Below are 23,904 nucleotides of genomic sequence, written 5' to 3' on the forward strand. Positions count from 1 at the left end.
CCCTGTGGCTGGAGGTTCAACAATAACATAAAGTCTCTTCTTTGTCCTCCAGATATTTCTCCCTCGAGTGGCTGGCAAACTTGGCAAGAGACCAGAGGACCCAAATGCAGACCCTTCAAGTGAGGCCAAGGTATGTGTTACTCCATCCAAGCCCCAGACACCCGACGAAGGTGGAAGACTGCACCCCTTTCCAGCAGTGTGGCAAGTCCACGGGGTGGAGGAGCTGCAATGTCCAAACAGCTGCCCACACAGCAATGCCCACACAGCTGCCACAGCACCGTGGCAACTCTTGTGAGTTGGCTTCCTCCGTGGCACACACCTGAGCTGGGTTTGTGTAGATGCATTTGTTGAAAATCCAAGAAAGCCCAGTGGGTGAGTAGGAAAGTGAGACGGGAAAGGAAGGAGGCAAGCATCTGACATGAAGCAAACCCACCCAGGCTAACTGTGGCTCAGTCCTCCTGGGGGCTCTGGAGACCACACAGCTCACACCCCAGAGTTAATTCTGCGTAGGAGCAAGGCTGCCGGCACTTATCCCTTCCACACCCGTCAGTCCTGAGTAAGGGCCACGCCCTGGGCCACACACATTCCCAGGCACTTCTGCCCTTCCCTGAACAGGCACAGCGGACCCGTGGCCTGGGGACTTCCTCCATCTGGGAGACATAGGCGCTGGCTGCCAGAGGTGAAAACACTCAGGAGCCAGTGTGCTCGAAAATGGCACAGGGACTCGGGAGGTGTGAGTGGGACCCACAGATGCAATGCACAGAGGGCAGAGCCAGCCTGGGAGGGAGGAGCTCCCTGCGTTTAGGTGGAGTGGTTAGGAGTAGGATGAGGGGTGCCATGGCCAGCGCCCCAGGAGGAATGGGCTTTAGCTTCAGGCCCTACCTGCAGCCCAGCACCACGGGGAGCCTCGAGGAACATCTAGCCACTCCTTCCAACCCTGGCAGCTCCTCACCATGACACGCGGTGTTTTCAAAAGTCCATCTTTCCACTTGATGTTCACAGCACCCAGCGGGTAGGCAGTGCTAATAATATTAACCCTGTTGTACTGATGAACAAACCAGCCAGCTCAGGGCAGTGGGTGAGCTTGATCAAGATCACAGACAGGGAGTGACAGCGGGGTCTCAGCCTAGGCCATGCCTGACACCCACACTCTTCTCTGGTGGGGGCGCTTCTACCTTTGTCCCCGGAAGCCCAGCCTGACAGCTTCTGCAGCGCCTCTGGGAGCCGCCCACAAACCCAGCCAGGCAAAATCCCAGGGTGCCAGACACCAGGAGAAATTTCTAGGGGAATTAGGCCATTTGGCTGTCTCTTCACTTCCCTGAAAAGCCAAACAGAGAATGGATTTCTTATCACACCGTAGCAAGGTAACCAACTGGAAAAGAGACAGGAGGAGAGGTGTGAGGACCAACAGTCACGGGGACCTGGGAATCGTATTAGCCACAAGTGATCTTCCAGTATCCATGTAAAGAGAGCTACAGGCCCATTTTACAGAGGAGGAGACCGAGGTTCAGGGAGGGTAAGAAGTGAATTAGCCGGGCGCAGTGGCTCGCACCTGTAATCCCAGCACTTTGGGAGGCCGAGGTGAGCAGATCACGAGATCAGGAGATCGAGACCATTCTGGCTAACACAGTGAAACCCCGTCTCTACTAAAAATACAAAAAACAAAATTAGCCGGGCGTGGTGGCGGGCACCTGTAGGCCCAGCTACTCGGGAGACTGAGGCGAGAGAATGGCGTGAACCCAGGAGGCGGAGCTTGCAGTGAGCCGCGATCGCACCACTGCACTCCAGCCTGGGCGACAGAGCGAGACTCCGTCTCAGAAAAAAAAAGAAGTGAATTAATTGTCCGTGTCACACAGTGGAAAGGGGGTAGTGCTGGGATTTGAACCGGACCTGCAGGGCAGAAACTTGTACTCTTTCTGCCATACCACCCAAATGTGGCAGCTTCCCCAAAGCTGAGCATCTCTTATTTCAGGCATTTCATGCTTAATTTATTGAAAAATGTCCATTCTAATGTTGCTAAAAGTTCAAATATTGCTAGAGAGCAGAAAACAGTGGGCCTGGTTAGTTAGAAGCTGGAAGAACAATAAGAAATCCAAAATTAGTTGACAATTCCTAAACATCACAATTTGATGAAGCCTGGAGACACTCTGTTTCTTCCAGGCAACGGCTGTGCCCTATCTTCTGAGAAGAAAGTTCAGTAATTCCCTGAAAAGTCAAGGTAAGAGCCCTCTCCTCCCCGCACCCTCATGGGCCTGGGAAATGAGCTTCGGGGAGAAAAATGACCAGTCGCAGCTCTGTGTGTTTCTTCATAATCTGTGGGACATATCTCATGTCCTGACTCCCAAAAAACATTCCCAGTGCCGCTCAGGCCACCCTCGGGACCCAGCGAGTTGGTGTTCCGGACAGCTGGAACTTGCTGCTTTAAGCGTGCAAAGGGGGCCCTGGTGGCAGCGGTGATGGTGGTGGTGTTTCCATGTTTTTCTACATAAATTATTCTAACATGGTACACAGTTCCTGGCCTTCTAGAAAGTATGGCTCATCATTTAGTCTTCCTTGAAGGCTTGGTGGTGACCAAGACATTAGCTTTGTCCTGGACGAATGAGATGTGAGGCCTCCCCAGCACATGGCCGGGCTCTCGGGGTATCTGTGTGCTCATCTCATTCACTCACCTTGTGACCCAACCACTGGTCACCAGAGGCTGGCAGCTCCTCTCCCCATTCAGAGTCCCGTCCCTCTGCTGTCGAGCTGTTTCAGGCCCCCAAGCATTGTTGGATTGATCTCCTGTTGTCCCTGTTTTCTGAGCTTTGTCCTCGCACACACCATCATTCAAACTCAGCCACAGCTGCAGTCCTAGCAGATAGTGTGTGACCCTCCTCTGCTCGCAAGTAGTCCTTGGCTCCCAACTGCCTGCAGAATGAAGTGGGATTTCTCAGCATAGCCCTGCAGACTTTGGCCATTTGTCACACACTGGAGCCAGCCTGCCCCCTACTACACCCGCCCAAGAATGCACTTCCTTCCCGTGTGTAGGACAACACACAGCGGATGCTGGTTTCAGAGCGCACCAAGCAGGCACGTGCCTCCACGCCTGGGTGCGCCCCCTCCCTGCCCATCTCTGTCCTGTGAAGTCCTCCAGGGCCAAGTATGAAGCCTCTCCCCTGGGGCTCTCCACCGCCTCCCTGCAACACCTGGCGCATCGATCCCTCTTACCAGCCAGCTCACTCCTTGGTCAGTCAGCCACCCCACCTCCATGCCAGCTTGCTCTTTGCACGCCCTGAGCTCCCAGCACACATTCTGGTCAATCCTGGGACACAGCTGGTGCCCAGGGCCATTTGGGGCTAATCCCAGATTCAGGGTCACCAGCCAGGAGGACAGCTTTGCCAGAGATGACCCGCTAAGGAGCTGCCAGCAGGGGCTCCTGGAGAGCCATGTGCTGGCTCTGAGGGGAGTTTCCAGCACATCTCGTGGGCTGAAATCCAGGTGGAGATTCTTGTTTTGTTTTGTTTTGTTTTGTTGAGACAGGGTCTCACTCTGTTGCCCAGGCTGGAGTGCAATGGCATGATCTCAGCTCACTGCAGCCTCCGCCTCCCCAGTTCAAGTGATTCTCCTGCCTCTGCTTCCTGAGTAGCTGGAATTACAGGTGCCCGCCACCACGCTTGGCTAATTGTGTATTTTTAGTAGAGACGGGGTTTCACCATGTTGGCCAGGCTGGTCTTGAACTCCTGACATCAAGTGATCCACCCGCCTTGGCCTCCCAAAGTGCTGGGATTCCAGGCATGAGCCACCGTACCCGGCCAAGATATTCATGTTTGTAGCAGGAGGACAAGGGGCAATTCCTTGCGTCCTCTGTATGACTGATTTTGTGAAGAGTAGACTCTGTCATATCCAGGGACCTCACTCACGTCCAGTCCAAGGCCAGAATAGCTCACCCCCGGCCCCCTGAAGCTCACAGGAATTTTGGGGTCTGAACGGCAAAGTTGAGGCCTGACCCTTCATGTTTCTCCCTGCCATCATCACCAGCCTCCGCCAAGGGTGGCCAAGGGTGCTTTTCACTGTCTACAGAGGCCAGCCCCGCACACTGGCAGGTCCTCTGGCCTCCGTCCCGGGGTCTGCGGGGCCTCATGCGGCTTCACTGCTCAGGAGGCGTGATCCCTTGAGTTAGGTGGTTCCGTCCACAGAGGTTAGTCCTGGAGCAGGGATGGAGGGTCGGCAGGCCAGGCCAGATGACCCTGCAAAGAGAACAGCACAACAGGAGCACGCCTCCGGGAGGCAGAGCTTGCAGTGAGCCACTGCAGGAGCATGCTGCAGAGAGAAGAACAGCACAACAGGAGCCAACTCCCAAAAAAGGAAAAGGACAAAGGTCTGGCTTGTAGCATGTGCCAGGTTCTGTGGTGTGAATGCTCCCACCCTGTCTGATCACAAGCTCCTAGCTGATGTCACCAATGGTGTGAATGCTCCCACCCTGTCTGATCGCAAGCTCCTAGCTGGTGTCACCGAGCATGGGGGCAGGAAGACACGCACACAGTCAGCTGTCAGGAGCCCTGACAACTGGCTCCAGTCAGGCAGGCCACAGAAGACATGCAAAAGTGAAGAAGGGTGGGTGCCTGCACCAGCCACTTGAACACCAACACTCAACTGGAATGTGAGGCCAGATGCCCCCAGCTACACAGCCACGGCCCCAGGAGGGGCCCCTCTGCTGAGGGTCAGAGTCTGAGACCCCTTGGGCTGTTGCTGTGTCTCACAAAGGAAAGGCAAGGAAGCCAGGCATGGTGGCTCACACCTATAATTCCAGCATTTCGGGAGGCCGAGGCGGGCGGATCACTTGAGGTCAGGAGTTCAAGACCAGCCTGGCCAACATGGTGAAACCCCATCTCTACTAAAAAATACAAAAATTAGCCAGGCATGGTGGTGCGTACCTGTAGTCCCAGCTACTTGGGAGGCTGAGGCAGGAGAATCACTTGAACCCCAGAGGCGGAGGTTGCAGTAAGCCAAGATTGCACCACAGCACTCCAGCCTGGGTGACAGAGCAAGACTTTGTCTCAAAAAAGAGAGAACAAAAAAGAAAAGAAAGGCAAGGAAATGCAGAGACCGCACACCAGTGCAGTGCGATGGGCCTTTCTGCTACTTCATTCGTGTGAGGATTTCTGGGGCCACAGTGAGGTAGAACGTTGATGCCTGCTCCAAAGCAAAGGAGGAAGAAGTTGGCAAAACTGTTGATTTGCATGACAGCTGAAATGTAAATGCTTTGTTAAAAATATGTGATGTGGAAGCTTCTTAAAGGGGGATATGTCCATTTTTATTCTACCTTTTAAATTTCTGAGGAAGCCAAGGCACTTGTTGGGGCTAAGTATGTGATTGATAAAGCACCATCTCTCTTCCTGTTTTCCCCAAAGGCAAAGAGGATGATTCTTTTGATCGGAAATCAGTGTACCGAGGCTCGCTGACACAGAGAAACCCCAATGCGAGGAAAGGAATGGCCAGCCACACCTTCGCGGTAAAGTTTTCTCTCATTCTCTGAGGAGTTTTTAAAATTCAGTGACCCGTCAGATTTATGTATTAATATTAAGTCTTCAGAGCAAGGAAAATGGAGATAAACAAAAGAAAGATTCAGACCTGAGAGTCAAAGCAAAAAGTAAAGTAAAATCTTTGCCAACGAGAGCTTGAAAATCTAAATACTTTGAAATTAGAATAATATCTTCTTGTGTTTTAGAGCTTTAAATTTTCAAATACCTGCTGTCCGCACACCCTATTGGATGAGGACCTGTGTCACTGACCCAAATTTATAGCTGAGAAAACAGAGGCAGAGAGAGGTTAAGTAAAAAACCCCAAGGGAATTCACCTAATATTGTGAAGAAAGCAAAGCCAGGGTTTGACTAACTTGTCCATGTGTGTATGTGTGTGGCTGCGTTCACTCCTGTGTGCGTTTGTGTGTACTGTGTGCATGCCTGTATGTTTGTGCACACCCATGTGTATGTACCTACATACACACCCAAGTGTGTGTGTTACCACAACGAAAGCACAGATTTATTGAAAAGAAGGTGCACTCCACAGAGTGGGAGTGGGCTAGAGCCAGTGGCTCAGGAGCCTGGTTACAGCATTTTCTGGAGTTTAAGTGCCCTCCAGAGATTTCCCATTGGTTACTTGGTTACATCCTATGCAAATGAAGGAGTGGCCCCGACCAGTATTATCGGTCACAGGAGGCACCCAATCAGAGGCTGAAGGGAAGTTACAAAGTTACACATGAAGACTTGGCCATGACCAGTCTGATTGGTTGCAGAAGGGGACCAATCCGAGGTACTTTCCATTTTCATCTGAGATGCAGTGGAAAGGGGGCATAGCAAAGGGAGTAGCTGCTGAAACTTTTGTTCCTCAGGCGTGGAGAGGTGGGGTTTTCATTTTGATTCAGTTCTAGGAAGTCAGCACGAATTGGCCTTAGTTTCCCTGCCTCCAGATCCTATTCTCTTGCCTCATGTACATGTGTGCACAAACGTATAATCTAAATTTGTGTCTACCGATGTGCACATCCATGTACACACCTGTGTATTTGTATGTGCATGCCCATATGTGTCTGTGTTACATGTCTGTGTATTGTGTGCTTATATGTGCATGTGTGTTTGTACTTTACAGAAACCTGTGGTGGCCCACCAGCCCTAACAGGGGACAAGACAGAGAGACAGAGCAGCCCTGCACTCTTTTCCCTCCACCACAGCCATCCTGTCCCTCATTGGCTCTGTGCTTTCCACTGTACACAGTCACCATTCCAGTGAGAAACAAGAAGGAGCACCCTCCACATGGACTCCCACCTGCAAGTGGACAGCAACATTCAGTCCTGCACCGCTCACCTGGGTTTACTGATGACTCCTGGCTGCCCCACCAGCCTCTCTGATCTGTGAGAAACAGCTAAGCTGCTGTGACTTCCCTTTAGGACAATGTTGTGTAAACCTCTGAAGGACACACAGAAGACCTTTATACTGTGATCTTTTACCCCTTTCACTCTTGGCCTTCTTGTGTTGCTTTCATGAATGGAATGGAAAAAAAGATGACTCAGTTAAGGCACCAAGCATATGTGTATTCTTGATGGTCTATATCAGGGTGTGAGCAGATGTTTGTGTATTTTTTGTGGGTGTGATTGGAAATTAGGCATCCAGACAAGTGACTGAACTAATGATCTGCTGAATAATCAAGGAGGAATAGACACCCCAGTCCCCACCCTACATGCACCCGCTCTGCAAGTTCCCATGTGATCTGTAGACCAGGGGAAATTACCCTGAGGTCAAGGGCAGAGCCTGCACCTGACAGCAAGTGAGCATTTGATAGATGCTCAGATGCTAGTGCAGAGAGCCTGCTGGGAGAGGGAGAGACAGCAGGCAGAGCTCTAGATGGGCAGGGAAGAGGCCTGGTTCTAGCCTGGCTCTGCCACTCACTGCAGTGGATCCAGTGGGGCAGAGGACGGAGGGTCACAACCAATGAGGGATGTCTGCCAAGGATGGGGGTTCAGAGGCCACAGGAGTCAGCTTGCCACTCACCCATTTACATAGATGATCTCCCCTCAGACAGCCTGGGACTCAGTTATTTCCTAGTATCTGTGTGTCCTATCCAGTTTTAAGTGGAGCCCTCCAAGACTCTCCAGAGCTGCCTTTGAACATCCTAACAGTAATCACATCTCACCCTCCCTGAGGTTCACTCTAGACGGGACCCAGTGGCTGCACTGCCTTTGTCAGAGGGGGTGCTGAGAGGAGTGGCTTCTTTTGGAATCAAACAGTAGAGACAAGAGTCAAGCCTTGTGTCTTCAAGGGTTGACCAAGTTAAGTGTTTCCTGCCCTCTCTGAATAAGACACTTCCAGGAGCTCTCCAATCTCTCACTTAAAACTGTTTGAATCTCAAAATGTTTTGCTGGGAGGCCGATACTCCTGCATCTTCTGGAGACCTGTGTGCACACATTAGCAGCTGTTTCTCTGACTCCTTGTGGCATCAGATAAAAGCATGGGAGTTTTTCCATATAATTCCCAGCATTACTTATAATTTCTATTCTTTGAAAAAATTATTCAGGCTAGGCAAGGTGGCTCATACCTATAATCCTAGCCCTTTGAGAGGCCAAGGTGGGAGAACTGCTTGAGGCCAGGAGTTTGAGACCTCCTGGGCAACATAGTGAGAGCCCAGCTCTACAAAAAACAAAACAAAAAAATTACCCAAGCATGATGGTATATGCCTGTAGTCCTATCTACTTAGGAGGCTGAGGCAGGAGGATCACTTGAGCCCTGGAGGTTGAGGCTGCAGTGAGCCATGATCGCATCACTATACTCGAGCCTGGGCAACAGAGTGAGACTTTGTCTCTTAAAAAAATTAATAATAAATAAATGAAAATAATTCTTCAGAGTTCCTTTCCTAGCAGATGGCTATTCTGGAGACGTGTAGTGGAAGCTGCATACAGGCAGGTCAGGGATCCTTGAGGCTTGTGTACCCCAACCAGTACAACTGCTGGCTCTTTGTTTCCAGCTAAAGATTGACAGAAGTCAGTGGTTTCTCTATGACCCCAGATGGAGATTAGAGACAAGCATTTAAAAGATTTCTCCAAAGTTTTATCCTCCAACAGTCTCATTTATAAGGGGAAAAAGAAAAAAGTTTTAGGAAGAGTTGAATGCAGATCTCCCAAAGATGCTTCTTACAAATGAGCTGTGAGTGTGCAGCAAAATCTCACTCCCCAGATAATCCAGTATCCAACATATTGCAATATAGCACCCAGATCACCAAGGGATACCTTGCCTCACTGCAGATTATTGGGGTGAAACACAATTTGATAGGTGTAACTCCCAGCTCTCAGGGATCAAACCAACCATGCATGACAGTGTTGCAGTTTCACTGATTTTGTATCAAGCCATTGTTTCTGTAAGTTCCGAGGATTTTCATTTTCCAACAGCTCTATCCAAAAGAACCCACTTTACTGGGGGCCAAAAACCCATTCCCAAAAGAGTAATAGTAATGGTGTTGTCACTCGCTGAGCTTCTGAAACCCCAGCTCTCCACTTTAGCATGCTGGTGACAGCCAAGTAATCCTCATATATTCACAATGCTCGTAACTTCAAAGTTATTCTTATAGAGAATATTTATTACATATGAAATTTTTTATTTTATTGGGATAAAACAGAAAAGATAGATATGCAAAAGAAAAAAAAAGATACATAAAAGAAAAAGAATCATCTACCCACTAGCAACCACTGTTAAGTCCTTCCAGACATTCATTCACATACTGGCTTTTAATTAAAACTCCCACAAGTTAATATACTGGTAGGTGAGTAAGGCCCATTCCAAACATTACCTCACACCTATATCTTCCCAGGAAAGAGCCAGCTCCAGAAATAAGCATTTTACCCATGTATGCTACCCATATTCCCCTGAAAATATCTACAGCAAAGTCTTCCCAGAGACAGACTTGCTGGTGCCTAAATGAACAAACTGCTCAGTTATTTCCAATGAACACACCTGCAGCTCAGTGTCATCTGGGCTCAGAGTTCCAAGGAAATGGCCATGCTGGGGAAAGGAGTATTTTGCTACATTGCTACAGACACTTGTAACAATCTATGATTGTTAATTTTATGGGTCAAATTGGCTCAGCTGTGGTACCCAGATGTCTGATCAAACACCAGCCAAGATGTACCTATGGAGGTATTTTGTAGATGTGATTAAGGTTTAAATCAGTAGACTTTAAAGCAGATAACATGCCATAAAGTGGGTGGGCCTTACCCAGCCAGTTGCAGGCCTTAGGAGAAAAGATTGATGTGCCCTGAGGAGGAAGGAGTTCTGCCTCCAGACAGCCTTCAGACTCCAGTGACAACTTCACTTCTTCCCTGGGTCTCCAGCCTGATGGCTAGTCCTGCAGGATTCAGACTTCCCAGGCCCTGCAATCTTATGAGCCAATTCCTTAGAGTAAATCTCTCCTCCCTCTCTCTCTCTCTCCCTCCCTCTCTCTCTCTCTGTTCTCTCCCCTCTCTCTCTCTCTCTCCCCATACACACACACCCTATTGTCTCTGCTTCTCTGAAGAGCCTTGACCAATGCACAGTCCCTTTATAAGAGCCTTGTCTGATGTTCAGTGTGTCTGTGTTTGAAATTTGTAAACTGGTTAGATGGGAGCCATGTACGAGGGATGGGGAACACTGCTTATTTTTATCACAAATGCAATGCCAAGGTCCCAGAGCCATGGCCACGTGGGGTAGGAGAAGCCTTCCTCCACTGCTCAACTCTCACTAGCACTTTCTCTCTCAGTTCTCAGAGATGCCACTTTCTGGATGACTCACACTTCAAAAGCAGCTTTCTAATTTACAAAGAGCGGTGTTTTAAAATCTCATAGGAGTCTGGATTTTCAGAAGCCATTTACATCAGAAACAGCTTTTCTGGTAACTGAATATTGCTCTTGCCATGGCTGTTCCACAGCTGCAACTCGATGGCTTCCAATTCCCGAGGTTACCTCTCCCATCAGGCTGTGTAGTGACTTCCTAGGAGGCGAGAAGAAACACACAGGCCACAGCCACGGTCCAGTTTCTTCTGGGAACAAGCACAAGGGAGAGACATTTCATCAGTCCACTCAGACACACATTTGAAGCCCTGCATTAGTTTCCTGTGGGTGCCATAACAAAGCCCCACAAGCTAGTAGATTACAACAGAAAGTTACTCCCTCACAGTTCAGGAGGCCAGAGTCCAAAATCACAGCATCAGCAGGGTCATTTCCATCTGCAGGGCCTGAGGGCAGGCAGTTCCTGGCCCCTTCCAGCTGTGAGGTTGCTGGCATCCTTGGTGCTCTTTGGCTTGTAGCTGCCTCCCTCTAGTCTCTGCTTCCATCTTCACATCACCTTTCTTCCTGTGCATCTCTGCGCATCTGTCCTCTTCTTATCAGGACACCAGTCATTGGATTTGGGGTTCACCTTAATCCAGGATGACATCATCTTAACTAATTACGTCTGCAAAGATCCCAGTTTCCAAATAAGGTCATATTTGAGATTCCAGATGGGAGACTCCAACCCACTACAGAGCACCATTATGGTCCAAGAACTAAAACCAAAACCAGCTATCCATCAAACCAACTGTCCATCATGGTGCTGTTGCTACTTACCAAGTGCCTGCTACAGGCTGCACATTTACCATGTTGGGGGTGAAAGCTCAAAGATCTCAAAACTGAAATGCACCCCAGAGTAGGGTCCTCTCCCCATGTTGAGTATAGGAAGAAAGGCTAGGAGGGAGGGAGGCTCTCAACTTGGGGCTCTTTTTTTATATATTCATTTATTTATTTATTTATTTATTTATTTAGAGACAGAGTCCTCCTCTGTCTTCCAGGCTGGAGTACAGTGGCACAATCTTGGCTCACTACAACCTTTGCTTCCCTGGTTTAAGTGATTCTCCTGTCTCAGCCTCCCAAGTAGCTGGGATTACAGGTGCCCACCACCACACCCGGCTAATTTTTGTATTTTTAGTACAGACAGGGTTTTGGCATGTTGGCCAGGCTGGTCTCGAACTCCTGGCCTCTTGTGATCTGCCTGCCTCGGTCTCCCAAGGTGCTGGGATTATAGGCATAAGCCACTGCACCTGGCCTCGGAGTTCCTTTAATTGCAAAGAACAGAAATCCACTGAAACCAGCCCAAGTGAAACAGCGAGCATGAGAGAAGAACACAGAGCCTTCTCCTGGTAACCCAGGAAAACCCAGCGATTCAGTGCAGCAGCCACAGGGGCTGGGGTGGCTCTGCAGTGGCCATAGCCTCGAGGCTTCTCAGCCCCCTTGTGCCCTTCTCTTCCCCCTTGACCGTGAACTGCTCCTCGGCCTGTTCAGCAGGTGGCCTCTCCCAATGGCCTCTCCCAGTGGCCTCTCTCAATGGCCTCTCCCAATGGCCTCTCCCAGTGGCCTCTCCCAGTGGCCTCTCTCAATGGCCTCTCCCAATGGCCTCTCTCAATGGCCTCTCCCAATGGCCTCTTTCAATGGCCTCTCTCAGTGGCCTCTCCCAGTGGCCTCTCCCAATGGCCTCTCCCAATGGCCCCTCTCAATGGCCTCTCCCAGTGGCCTCTCCCAATGGCCTCTCCCAGTGGCCTCTCCCAATGGCCTCTCCCAATGGCCTCTCTCAATGGTCTCGCTCAATGGCCTCTCCCAATGGCCTCTCCCAATGGTCTTGCTCAATGGCCTCTCCCAATGGCCTCTCCCAGTGGCCTCTCTCAGTGGCCTCTCCCAATGGTCTCGCTCAATGGCCTCTCTCAATGGCCTCTCCCAATGGTCTCACTCAATGGCCTCTCCCAGTGGCCTCTCTCAATGGCCTCTCCCAATGGCCTCTCCCAATGGTCTCGCTCAATGGCCTCTCTCAATGGCCTCTCCCAATGGCCTCTCCCAATGGTCTCGCTCAATGGCCTCTCTCAATGGCCTCTCCCAATGGCCTCTCCCAATGGTCTCGCTCAATGGCCTCTCTCAATGGCCTCTCCCAATGGCCTCTCCCAATGGTCTCGCTCAATGGCCTCTCTCAATGGCCTCTCCCAATGGCCTCTCCCAATGGTCTCGCTCAATGGCCTCTCTCAATGGCCTCTCCCAATGGCCTCTCCCAATGGTCTCGCTCAATGGCCTCTCTCAATGGCCTCTCCCAATGGTCTCGCTCAATGGCCTCTCCCAGTGGCCTCTCTCAATGGCCTCTCCCAATGGCCTCTCCCAATGGTCTCGCTCAATGGCCTCTCTCAATGGCCTCTCCCAATGGCCTCTCCCAATGGTCTCGCTCAATGGCCTCTCTCAATGGCCTCTCTCAATGGCCTCTCCCAATGGTCTCGCTCAATGGCCTCTCTCAATGGCCTCTCTCAATGGCCTCTCCCAATGGTCTTGCTCAATGGCCTCTCTCAATGGCCTCTCCCAATGGCCTCTCCCAATGGCCTCTCTCAATGGTCTCGCTCAATGGCCTCTCCCAATGGCCTCTCTCAATGGTCTCACTCAATGGCCTCTCCCAATGGCCTCTCTCAATGGCCTCTCCCAATGGTCTCGCTCAATGGCCTCTCCCAATGGCCTCTCCCAATGGCCTCTCCCAGTGGCCTCTCTCAATGGCCTCTCCCAATGGCCTCTCCCAATGGCCTCTCCAACCCCAGCTCTAGGACTGTTCCCTCCAGTGGCCACAACTTATTTTTCCAGATGCCCAAGAGATAGATGGGCAGGGCCATGTACATGCGAGTTGCTGGCCAACCTAGAGATAGCCCGTGCCAGAGGAGAGGTTGCCTTGCCCGGACAAGCAGGGCAGCAGGTCACTTCAACCCATTCACACAGCACAACACTCCCACACAGTGCGTTCTCTTGTTCTCCCACTTTACACAATGGGTTTCAGAAACAGCATGAGGCTCTCACGGTGTCGAGTGCACACCTGTTGCAACAGTTTGCCAGCTGGAGACCTAGACCCAGGGCAGCAAACGGCACGCTGGGCCAAAGCCAGCTGCGGCCTGTCTTCCTAAGTGAGGTTTCATGTGAGCCAGCCACACCCATTCCTAAGTGAGGTTTCATGGGAGCCCAGCCACACCCATTCATCTGCCTTTTCCCCATGGCTGCTTTTCTGCTACAACAGCAGATTTGGCCAGCTGCCACCAAGATCCTATGACCCACAAAGCTGGACACGTTTACTATCTGGCCCATGACAGAAGAAGTTTGCCAGCTCCGTGTTCAAGATTGGATTTGGAGCGTCACCTACAGACCACAAGCAAAGGAGCCGGCAGGTGGGCGCCGTGATACAGTCCCTGACTCGGATGATCCCTTCTTTGCTGCAGGGCCACTCTGCCTCCTTCACTCCTCCCCAATTCTCCCCGCAAGACCCTCCTCCCTGATACTTTCTCCAGGTCCTTCACTGAGTCGTTTTTCTCTCTCTACCCCCCGCCACCTGACCTCTTCTTGCCTTCTCTCAAGTACGCCCAGCTTTCCCTGGCTGTTCACAGCCACCTGTCCTCTGTCCACACCCATGTTCAGGTTTACAGCTGAGGTCTCATTAAAGAGCTCTGGGCTTCTTTGGGGTCTCAAATGTAAGCAAATAAAGAAATAAAGGTTTCCAGGCCCAGCAAGCAGCCACCTAGCCACCCTCTATGGCTCCTCAAACACCTGCCCACGACTGACCTCAGCATTTCCCCATCCCCAAGGCTCCCATCTTAGCCCCCCAGCTCTCAGTCTGGAAACCCCCGACCCATGACCTCCCAGCCCACTCCTTTTCTGCCCCTCACCTCAGCCCAAGTCCTACCCCATATATCTCCCAGCGTGCTCTGGAATTCCTGTCCTTACCAGATCTCTTCCAGAGGACAGGAAAAAGGGGAAGCGTGGCTCCTCTTTCATAAGGCTGATAAGATCTTCCTACCGAATGCAATGAGAGGAAGGAGAAGTAAAGACAACATATTTTAACATATTTTTTCTATAAATTAAGTTTTCTTTTTTTGTAGAGATAGGGTGTTGCTATGTTGCTCAGGCTGGTCTCAATCTCCTGGCTTCAAGGAATTTTCCCACGTCAGCCTCCCAAAAATGTGCTTGTATTACAGGTGTGAACCACTAAGCACAGCCTAAAAGATCTATTCTAAATAAAGTATTAATGAAACAAATCCCAGAATCTATTAGAAAACCTATTGTATCTTAACAAGGTAAGGTTTATCCCAAGAGAGCCAGGAATTCTTTAATGTTAAAAAAATATATATATTCTTATGGTCCACTGTGTTAACAGAGTAAATGAGAAAACCACTGTGATCACTTCATTCAATGAAGAAAGGCACAGAAGAATAAATCAGTAGCTGGCCGGGCGCAACGGCTCATGCCTGTTATCCCAGCACCTTGGGAGGCCGAGGTGGGTGGATCATTTGAGGTCAGGAGTTGGAGACCAGCCTGGCCAACATGGTGAAACCCCGTCTCTACTAAAAAATACAAAAATTAGCCAGGTGTGGTGGTGGATGCCTATAGTCCCAGCTACCCGGGAGGCTGAGACAGGAGAATCGCTTGAAGCTGGGAAGTGGAGGTTGCAGTGAGCCGAGATCGCGCCACTGCACTCCAGCCTGGGCGACAGAGCAAGACTCTGTCTGAAAAAAAATAAAATAATAAATAAATAAGTAGCTTAGAAAATTAGGTCTGGAAGGCATGGCAGTCAGCATCTTTGCTGTCATTATCCCCGTGGCCTCCATCAGCATCTTTGTTCTCATCATCCCCGTGGCCTCCAGGAGAGTAGCATGGCAGGCAGTCGTACTGTCCCCAGGGAGGGGACTTTCCTGCACAGGTTCTAGTTTGTATGTGCCACAACTCCAGTGGCCACATCACATTCTGGATGAAATACTGACCAACAGAAGCTGGACCAAGAGTGCTTGGCTCTGCCTGTCCTGAGGCCCAGGATGCAGTTAAATAGCGGATGGGGAGAAGCTCCCTGATTGCTTGTGGTCAAACCCCATCTGAGGGATTCATTTCTCAAAGAACACCGAAGCCATGTGCAGCCTGAGAGCCCCAGGCCAGGCCTGCAGTTCTGTGACATTATTGCAAGATCAGCCCACACCTCACTCGCCATCACAGCATCTCCAGCCAGCCACAGTGCCTCTCAGCGGTTCTGAGGTCTCTGATGGATGCCATCGGTTTCCACGTGGGGGTGGGGTAAGCAGGATTGATGCCTGTGCTACCGCCCAGCCCGCCTGCTGCCTCCCACTGGTGGACTCCCAAAGTGGCAAGATGCCAGTGCCACACTGTGACAGAGCTGCTTTACACACACACATTCACACACACACACTCCAGTGGTGGATGCCCAGAAAGCTGCCCCCAGGTCCTTGGGGTCTCAGTTTCTGTTGCTACAGGTGGGTCTAGCACTGGACAGAAAACCCACCTCCAAGACGGTGATACTTAACCATCACTATCACCACTACAGGTCGAGTTCCCTTATCCAAAGCACTTGGGACCAGAACTGTTTTGGATTTTGAGGGCTTTTGGGGGGAGGATTTTGAAATATTTGCACTGTACTCACGAGTTGAACATCCCAAATTTAAAATCCAAAATGCTTCAATGAACATTTCCTTTGAGCATCAGGTCAACACTCAAAAAGCTTCAGATCTGGGATTTTTGGATTTGGGGTACTCAACCTACATTTGTAAAAACTATGGGTAAAAACTATGGGTGGGGAGCTTTTCGCCATCACTGATGCCTGAGCTACCCCCAGGAATTCTGATGGAATTCATTCCAGGTACAGCCCAGGCATTAGGAAGTTTTTAAGGCTCCCAAGTGACTCTAATCAGCAGCCCAAGCTGGGAGCTGCAAACCCCACCCCGTCACCCTTCCCGTGCTGCTTACCCTACTTCCCACCACCAGCTACTCCTGGGCTCCGGAGCTCCCGGGGAGTCTACCAGCCACAAACCTGTGTCACTGGGAAAAACAGCTATGCAGCAAGGAAGAAGTCCACTGTGTCCTGTTCCCTGAAGGGGAAAGTATTGCCCAGAAGCTTTTCCTAAAGGATGGGAGTGGTACATTGACCATCTGCACCAATCCACGGGAAGCACGTGCCAAGTTTCCTCTCCAGAAATTTTCCTTAAAAAGATCGTACTCAACTGCATATAAGTGGTCATGAGTATAACCTATAATTATCCGGAACATGAATGATTTAGATCCACGTTAAATGGTAGAACATTGCACAGTTACTTAAAATGGCACAAACTTACAGATTTTTTAGCAACTTGAGGACGTGATTGTTAGAGTGTTAAGTGAAAAGAATGAAATTCAACATGTATAAATGTGATCAATCTACCCAGAAAATATGTCAGAAGCTCACTAGAAGAAAATGCATCAAATGTAGACACGAGAGGCTTTCTTTCTTTCTTTTTTTTTTTTTTTTTTTTTTTTTTGAGACAGAGTATCACTCTGTCGCCCAGGCTGCAGTTCAGTGGCAGGATCCCAGCTCACTGCAACTTCCACCTCCCGGGGGTTCAAGTGATTCTGCTGCCTCAGCCTCCTGAGTAGCTGGGATTACAGGTATGCGCCACCATGCCCAGCTGATTTTTGTATTTTTAGTAGAGACGGAGTTTCACCATGTTGGTTAGGCTGCTCTCGAAGTCCTGACCTTATGATCCACCCGCCTCGGCCTTCCGGTGTGCTGGGATTACAGGCATGAGCCACCGCACCTGGCCGCGTGGGCTTCTTTAACGTGATCAATGCTATTTTTTTCTATTTTGCTGTATGCACTAATATTTTTCCAAATGTATATGAACTGCTTTAATAATAAAAATGTATTTGTTTCTTTTATAATAAAAAATAAGCTTGTCTTATGAGAATAATAAACTTGTTTATGTTAAACATTAATTATAAAGACTGTAAAAGTCTAGAAACCACCTATTGTAAGTTATAGAGTACTTGCTTCTGCAGCACATATACTAAAATTGGACTGATACAGAGAAGATTAGCACGGCCCCTGCGCGGAAGTTATAGAATGAGGAAGACATGGTGTGCATATGACAAATGCAGGTAGGACAGTCAGGCAGGTGAATGAACGAAGACTGAGAAGATCACAAAGATACAAAGCCGCAGTGCTGGGCTTGGCGACTGTCCCTTCTCACCTTTCCCTTGAACGCAGTGATTTAAAGGCAGGGAGAGAGGACTGGAAGGAGTCCGGGAGCCCCATCTGTGAGGCCCAGAGGACACTTGACTCTGCAGTCTGCCCGAAGGCGAGCACGAAGAAGGGAAGCTAATGTGTTTTAAAACCACTTGGTCCAAATGAAATTATATAACCCAGGAAGGAACAAATCGCGTCGCTGATGAGTTTTTTTTTTTTTTTTTTTTTTAATAAAGGAACGAGAAAAGACACAGGTTCACTCCTGATGCCGCCCTGTGAGGGAGACAGGCTGGCTTGGGGGAGGGCACCTGGGGGTGATGGCTTTGTCCTCTCGGGGCTATAAAAGGGGGACAGAGGCTCCCGCCTCCTCAGCCCCACTGCGCCGGTAGCCAGGACAGCGCCTCTACCACACTCGAGAACGGTGAGTTGCACATCCAGGCGCTGGAGCTTGGGCCCTCTGCTTTGCTACTTTGTAAAATCTTCCCCTTCTGTCTGAGCGTGGGTCGGTTTGAGACCCTGCCTGCTCTCCTGGCAGCTGAGGCTAGCCCTGAGCAGGAGAGGCAGAGACGGCGGGCCCCTGGGTTCTTGCATCCAAAGCCACCCTGCCCTCCCAGGGCACCAAGGCTCCGGCGCTGTCCATGGTGGAGACTCCCAGGCAAGGACGTCCCATTCAGCTCCGCTGACCAGGAAATCCCACGGGGCAGCCAGCCAAAGTCTCCAGCTCTCAGGGAGGCAGGTCTTTGGGGATCAGGAGCCAAGTGAGCATCGTTAGCATTCTAGGACACCCCTCAGGTGGTGTGGGTCCTGTGCCAGAGGAAATGCAAACGGCCAGCCTGCTGGGATGCATCTCTTTATCATTCTTCAAGGTGGCACCTCCATTTCCTCTAGACTGGGGAACCCCCCACCCCACCTGGCATGGGATGCCCCGCCAAGTCTCTAAAAAGGAAAGGGGCAGGCATTTTAAATTATTCTGATGGACAGCACTTTCTGTGGGGCTCAAAGAGGGGCTGGAAAGTCAAGGTCAGCAGGGGGATCCTCCCCAGAGCAAGATGGAGCTCTCGGGCATCTTCCCATGGCACCCAAAGTGCCACAGGTGGAGGAAGGAGGAGGGGCGCCTGCAGCAGGTGTTTCCAGGTCTGCCACGATGGATGCTGTTTAGGCATTTCAGCACCTCCACTCCAGTGGGGGAAGGGGCTTTCTATGCACCTGGTGTCATCCACGGCAGCCCCTTCCTCCCATCACCGATAGGAAGTAGCCCTGCCTTGTGAGAAGAGGTCCCAGATGCTACAGGTTTACCTTGGAGCCTCAGAAGACTGGATCTAGCGTCATGGCAAGGGTGAGTGGGCTTACTTAGGGCAGAGGATGCAGACTCATTCTACAACACGCAGCTGTCGGCTGACATTCCCCAGCAGGGCTGGGATGGCAGGCTGGAACCAAACATTAGGAGGCGCTGAGATGAATGTGGGAAAGGACCGTGCACCGGATTCCAGCCCCTGAGCCTGGTCCAGGCTTGGCACTCCCCAGCTCCCCAACCATGTCTGAGGTTGAGCAAGGGGCTGCCTCCACCTGTGCAGCTCTCTGGGCACCTCCCCACAAACCTGCTGTCCTGGGTGTGCAACATGCACAGCCGTGCAGAGGCCTGCTGCACCTTCTGATCCCCTAACACAGGCGGACAGACGGACCCAAGGCTGTCCCCTTTATAACGCGTAGCTCACACACCTCCTGAGGGCTTTCTGATCATGAGCATCAATGTACATGTGACCGATCCCGTTAGAGGCTGACGCGCACAGAAGCATCTCATTTAACACCTCATTGCACGGAGGAGAGAACGGGGTCACAGGTGGGTGGGGGACCATGCAGACAGCCAGGTTTAACTGCCATTTCTGTGCTTATTCCCACCCCAGCACAGATCAGAGGAACACGTGGAGATCTATGTGGCTGTGTGCACGTGCACATCTACACACATACACATACACACGCTCACACACATCTACACACACACTCACACACATCTACACACATACACTCACACACATCTACACACATACACACACACATCTACACACATACACACATCTACACACATACACTCACACACATCTACACACATACACACATCTACACACTCACACACATCTACACACATAAACAGCTATGCACTCACACACATCTACACACATACACTCACACACACACATCTACACACATACATTCACACACACCTATGCACATACACATCTACACACATACACTCACACACCTACACACACTCACACACATCTACACACATACACTCACACACATCTACACACATACACTCACACACATCTACACACATACGCACACATCTACACACATCTACACACTCACACACATCTACACACATACACATCTACACACACACATCTACACACATCCACATCTACACACACATCTACACACATACACTCACACACATCTACACACATACGCACACATCTACACACTCACACACATCTACACACATACACAGCTATGCACTCACACACATCTACACACATACACACATCTACACACATACACTCACACACACCTACACACGTACACTCACACACACCTATGCACATACACATCTACACACATACACTCACACACATCTACACACATACACTCACACACATCTACACATACACACACATCTACACATACACACACATCTACACATATACACAGCTATGCACTCACACACATCTACACACATACACACATCTACACACATACACTCACACACACATCTACACATGTACACTCACACACACCAATGCACATACACATCTACACACATACACTCATACACATCTACACACATACACACATCTACACACATACACACACATCTACACACATACACTCAGACACATCTGCACACATACACACATCTACACAATACACTCACAGACATATCTACACACATACACACACATCTACATACATACACTCACACAGACATCCGCACACATACACACATCTACACACATACACTCACACACACATCCGCACACATACACATCTACACACATACACTCACACACATATCCACACACATACACACACATCTACACACATACACATCTACACACACATACACTCACAGACACATCTGCACACACACATCTACACACATACACTCACAGACACATCTACACACATACACTCACAGATACATCTGCACACACACACATCTGCACAAATACACACACATCTACACACATACACTCACAGACACATCTGCACACATACACACACATCTACACACATACACTCACACACATGCACCCATGTGCACACACCACACCCTCTTGTACACATATACATACACGGCTGTGCACTCACATGCACACACTCTCATGCTCATACTTCTCACACACACAGCGTTCACTCTACCCAAGGTCCCAGTTCTGTGCACACGCACCCTGATGCCTGTGTGACGCTGCTCCTGCCCCTTCTCCCCCAGGCCGCGTCCTCCTCATTTGGATCTCCCCTCCAGCGGGGCCTCCTCGGAGGAGCCAAGGGATGAAGGTGCTGAGAGCCTGGCTCCTGTGCCTGCTGATGCTGGGCCTGGCCCTGCGGGGAGCTGCAAGTCGTACCCATCGGCACTCCATGGAGATCCGCAGTGAGTGCCTGGACCCCTGTCAGCCTCCCTTACCCCACCCTGCCTCACCCCAGAACCTGGTGCAGCCTGGTCACTCGAGAACCTGGCAGGAATGGGATGCGCGGTAGGAAAGGGAAGTCAGTCTTGGTGCTTTTTTGAACTCCTGCTTCCCAAAGCCAGCCCACGCCCAGAAATGGCCTCGCCAGAACCTCTGGATGTCTGTTCCTCGGGTGGGTCCCAGCATGGCCTGGCGACTGGGCTGAGAGGCCCTGCCTGTGCACTCTGCCCCGCTGCCTCTGGGAGCGCACAGCACACCCTGAGGTGTGCCCATGATCTGCTCCAGCTCTTTCCTTTCCAGCCCCTGACATCAATCCTGCCTGGTACGCCAGTCGTGGGATCAGGCCTGTGGGCCGCTTCGGTCGGAGGAGGGCAGCCCTGGGGGACGTCCCCAAGCCTGGCCTGCGACCCCGGCTGACCTGCTTCCCCCTGGAAGGTGGTGCTATGTCCTCCCAGGATGGGTGACAGCCAGCTTGTCAAGAAAATCACTCTGGAGCCTCCCCAACCCCTCCCTCTCCTCTCCTTCAGGCTCCTTTCCCTTCAATCCTAATAAAAGCTCTGGTCTTTAGTTGCACATTCATGACTGTGTGGTGATGACTCTGAAGTTGTTCCCTCCTGGGACATTAGACTAGAAAGAACCTCAGAGCCCAGTAACTTCTTTGGAAGAAAAGGCTCTGTGACTTGGCAGAGGGAACTTGGCACTGAGTTGGGGAGCTGGGACTACTCTTGGTCACCAGCAGCCAACAGCCACCCCCACACCCAAGCTGCCCTGAGTGGCTGCCCAGGCTGTCCACTACAGAAGGCCAGGAGGTGCCACGCGTCACACTCTGCAGGACACTGTCCCCATAGGAGGGTAGCACAGCCCCCAGCCTGAGCCCTGGGCAGCCCCTCAACCTCAGTCCTTTTTATTTAGACTATTTTTCAGAGCAGCTTTAGGTTCACAGCAAAATTGAGTAGAAGGTACAGAAAGTTCCAATCCACCCCCTTCCCCCACATCCACACAGCCTCCCCCATGATCAACACCCCCACTGAGGGTGACTTTGTCCCAGTCGAGGAACCCACGCTGACACATCCCCATCCCCATCCCCAACCAGCGTATGTCAGAGCCCACTCTCCACGCTGTGCGTCCTGTGGGTTTGCACAAACGTACAACAACATGATGTGGCATCATGCAGAGTCGTTTAACTGTCCTAGAAGTCCTCTGGGCTCCACCTACTCATCCCTGCCCCCCACAACCCCTACAACTGCTAGTCCTCTTACCACAGTCTGTCTTGCCTCCCTCTTACTCAGGGAAGATGCATCATGGGTTGTTTCTGACCCATGGCAGGGACACTTGAACCTAGATTGCTCCCACGCCACGTGCGTCCCTTTCAAATCACACGGGGATGTCTCCACGTCCTGCCTCAGGTGTAGCTTAGGTTGGCATTGGGGGCACACTTGCACCACCTGGGAGATTGAGTTCATCCCTTGAATCACTCAGCCTCAGTTTCCACATCTGCATGCCACAGAACAGCAATGCTTACCTCATTCCTGAGCTCGGTGGGCGTGGCACCTGCACGCCAGCCGGCACAGAGTGGGTACTCTGTGAGTGCAAGCCCCTTCCCCAAGGCCCACCGCCCACCCCCCACCCCCCATCCAGCCATGTAACAGGCTTAACCAGCTCCCTCCAACCCAAAGCTTGGCCTGGACTCTGCTGGACCCTGCCTGCAGATGCTGATCTCAGGAGCCCATCCTGACCACAGCCCTCTTGGCCATCCATGCTCAGAGGGGCCAGTGGCAAGGCCCAGACCACCCACGCAGTGCTGAGTTGGGGTGACTGCACCTCCCCAGCTACAGGGGAGCCCCTCCAGCCCTGGGCACCTTGCCAGGGTAGAGTGAGCCTGCAGGAACAGGAAGGGGGGTAAGGCCTGCTCCTAGGGCAGCAGGGGCTGGGTCAGGCCTTAAAGAGGCCACAGCCCTCAAAAAGTTAAACATGGAGTTATCAAATGACCCAACAATTCGCCCCAGGTGTAGACCCTGGAGAACTGAGGGCAGGTGCTCAGCACATCACAGCAGCGTTTACAGCGGCACCCTTCCCAGTAGCCAAAGGGTGGACACGACCTGAATGCCCATTGCCTTAGTCAGTTCGGGCTGCTCCAATAAGATAGCATAGGCACAGAGGCTTAGCCAGTAAACACTCATTCCTCACAGTTCTGGGGGCAGGAAGTCCAAGATCAAGGTGCTGGCTGATCCGACACCATCTTCCTGGTTGACAGACACCGTCTTCTCGTTGTATCCTCACAAGGCAGAGAGCAGAAACAGGAAGCAAGCTCTCTTGCCTCTTCTTATGAGAGCACTAATTTCATCCACGAGGGCTCCACCTTCATGACCTAATCTCCTCCCAAAGACCCGATCTCCTAATACCACCACAATGGGGGGGAGGATTTCAACATATAAATTTGCGGTGGTGGGGACACAAACATTTCATAACACCCATCAACAGAAGAATAGAAAAACACAGCATGGTCTATCCATGCAATGGAATATTACTCAGCCATGAAAAGGAATGGAGCACTGATACATGCCACTACATGGATGAACCTTGGAAGCATCATGCTAAGTGAAAGAAGCCAGGCACAAGAATTCAAATGTTGTATGATTCTGTTTATTTAAAAACATTGTATGACATTGCATATT

At 50.9% G+C, this 23,904-nt stretch overlaps 2 protein-coding genes, 1 long non-coding RNA gene and 1 other non-coding gene across 11 annotated transcripts in view; all 4 read left to right on the forward strand.

The window, feature by feature from the left end:
- The window catches only part of MLPH (melanophilin), a 65,490-nt gene extending 58,433 nt beyond the window's left edge, over window positions 1-7,057 (forward strand). For 7 of the 8 annotated variants that reach the window (XM_024243432.3, XM_024243431.3, XM_054550031.2 and 4 more), the window contains 4 exons: window positions 53-130; window positions 2,161-2,218; window positions 5,391-5,491; window positions 6,625-7,057. In XM_024243432.3, coding sequence (XP_024099200.2) covers window positions 53-130; window positions 2,161-2,218; window positions 5,391-5,491; window positions 6,625-6,651 — 264 coding nt within the window. In that variant the 3' untranslated portion in view covers window positions 6,652-7,057. Of the gene's footprint in view, window positions 1-52; window positions 131-2,160; window positions 2,219-4,175; window positions 4,358-5,390; window positions 5,492-6,624 lie in introns of all 8 variants that reach the window. The other variant, XR_008523135.1, reaches the window with a different exon arrangement.
- Window positions 224-1,691, forward strand: LOC129058185 (uncharacterized). The gene is made up of 3 exons (XR_008523136.1): window positions 224-291; window positions 616-679; window positions 889-1,691. It is a non-coding gene; the product is annotated as an uncharacterized LOC129058185 (long non-coding RNA).
- A 10,280-nt stretch (window positions 7,058-17,337) lies between the features above and the next one.
- On the forward strand, window positions 17,338-17,443 carry LOC112132441 (U6 spliceosomal RNA). The gene has a single exon (XR_002914212.1). It is a non-coding gene; the product is annotated as a U6 spliceosomal RNA (small nuclear RNA).
- A 3,649-nt stretch (window positions 17,444-21,092) lies between these two features.
- Window positions 21,093-21,794, forward strand: PRLH (prolactin releasing hormone). The gene is made up of 2 exons (XM_002813037.2): window positions 21,093-21,192; window positions 21,530-21,794. The coding sequence occupies exons 1-2, from the start codon at window positions 21,093-21,095 to the stop codon at window positions 21,691-21,693; spliced, it is 264 nt and encodes an 87-aa protein (XP_002813083.1). The 3' UTR covers window positions 21,694-21,794.
- Window positions 21,795-23,904: the final 2,110 nt, after the last annotated feature.

Source organism: Pongo abelii, chromosome 11 (assembly GCF_028885655.2).
Source record: "Pongo abelii isolate AG06213 chromosome 11, NHGRI_mPonAbe1-v2.0_pri, whole genome shotgun sequence".
Taxonomy (NCBI): domain Eukaryota; kingdom Metazoa; phylum Chordata; class Mammalia; order Primates; family Hominidae; genus Pongo; species Pongo abelii.

What these genes read in the sequence shown, in the direction of transcription:
- PRLH (XM_002813037.2), top strand. Translation starts at nt 21,093, where the DNA reads ATGAAGGTGCTGAGAGCCTGGCTCCTGTGCCTGCTGATGCTGGGCCTG. An exon ending in GCACTCCATGGAGATCCGCA is followed by an intron (nt 21,193 to 21,529) that starts GTGAGTGCCTGG and finishes TTTCCTTTCCAG; the next exon opens with CCCCTGACATCAATCCTGCC.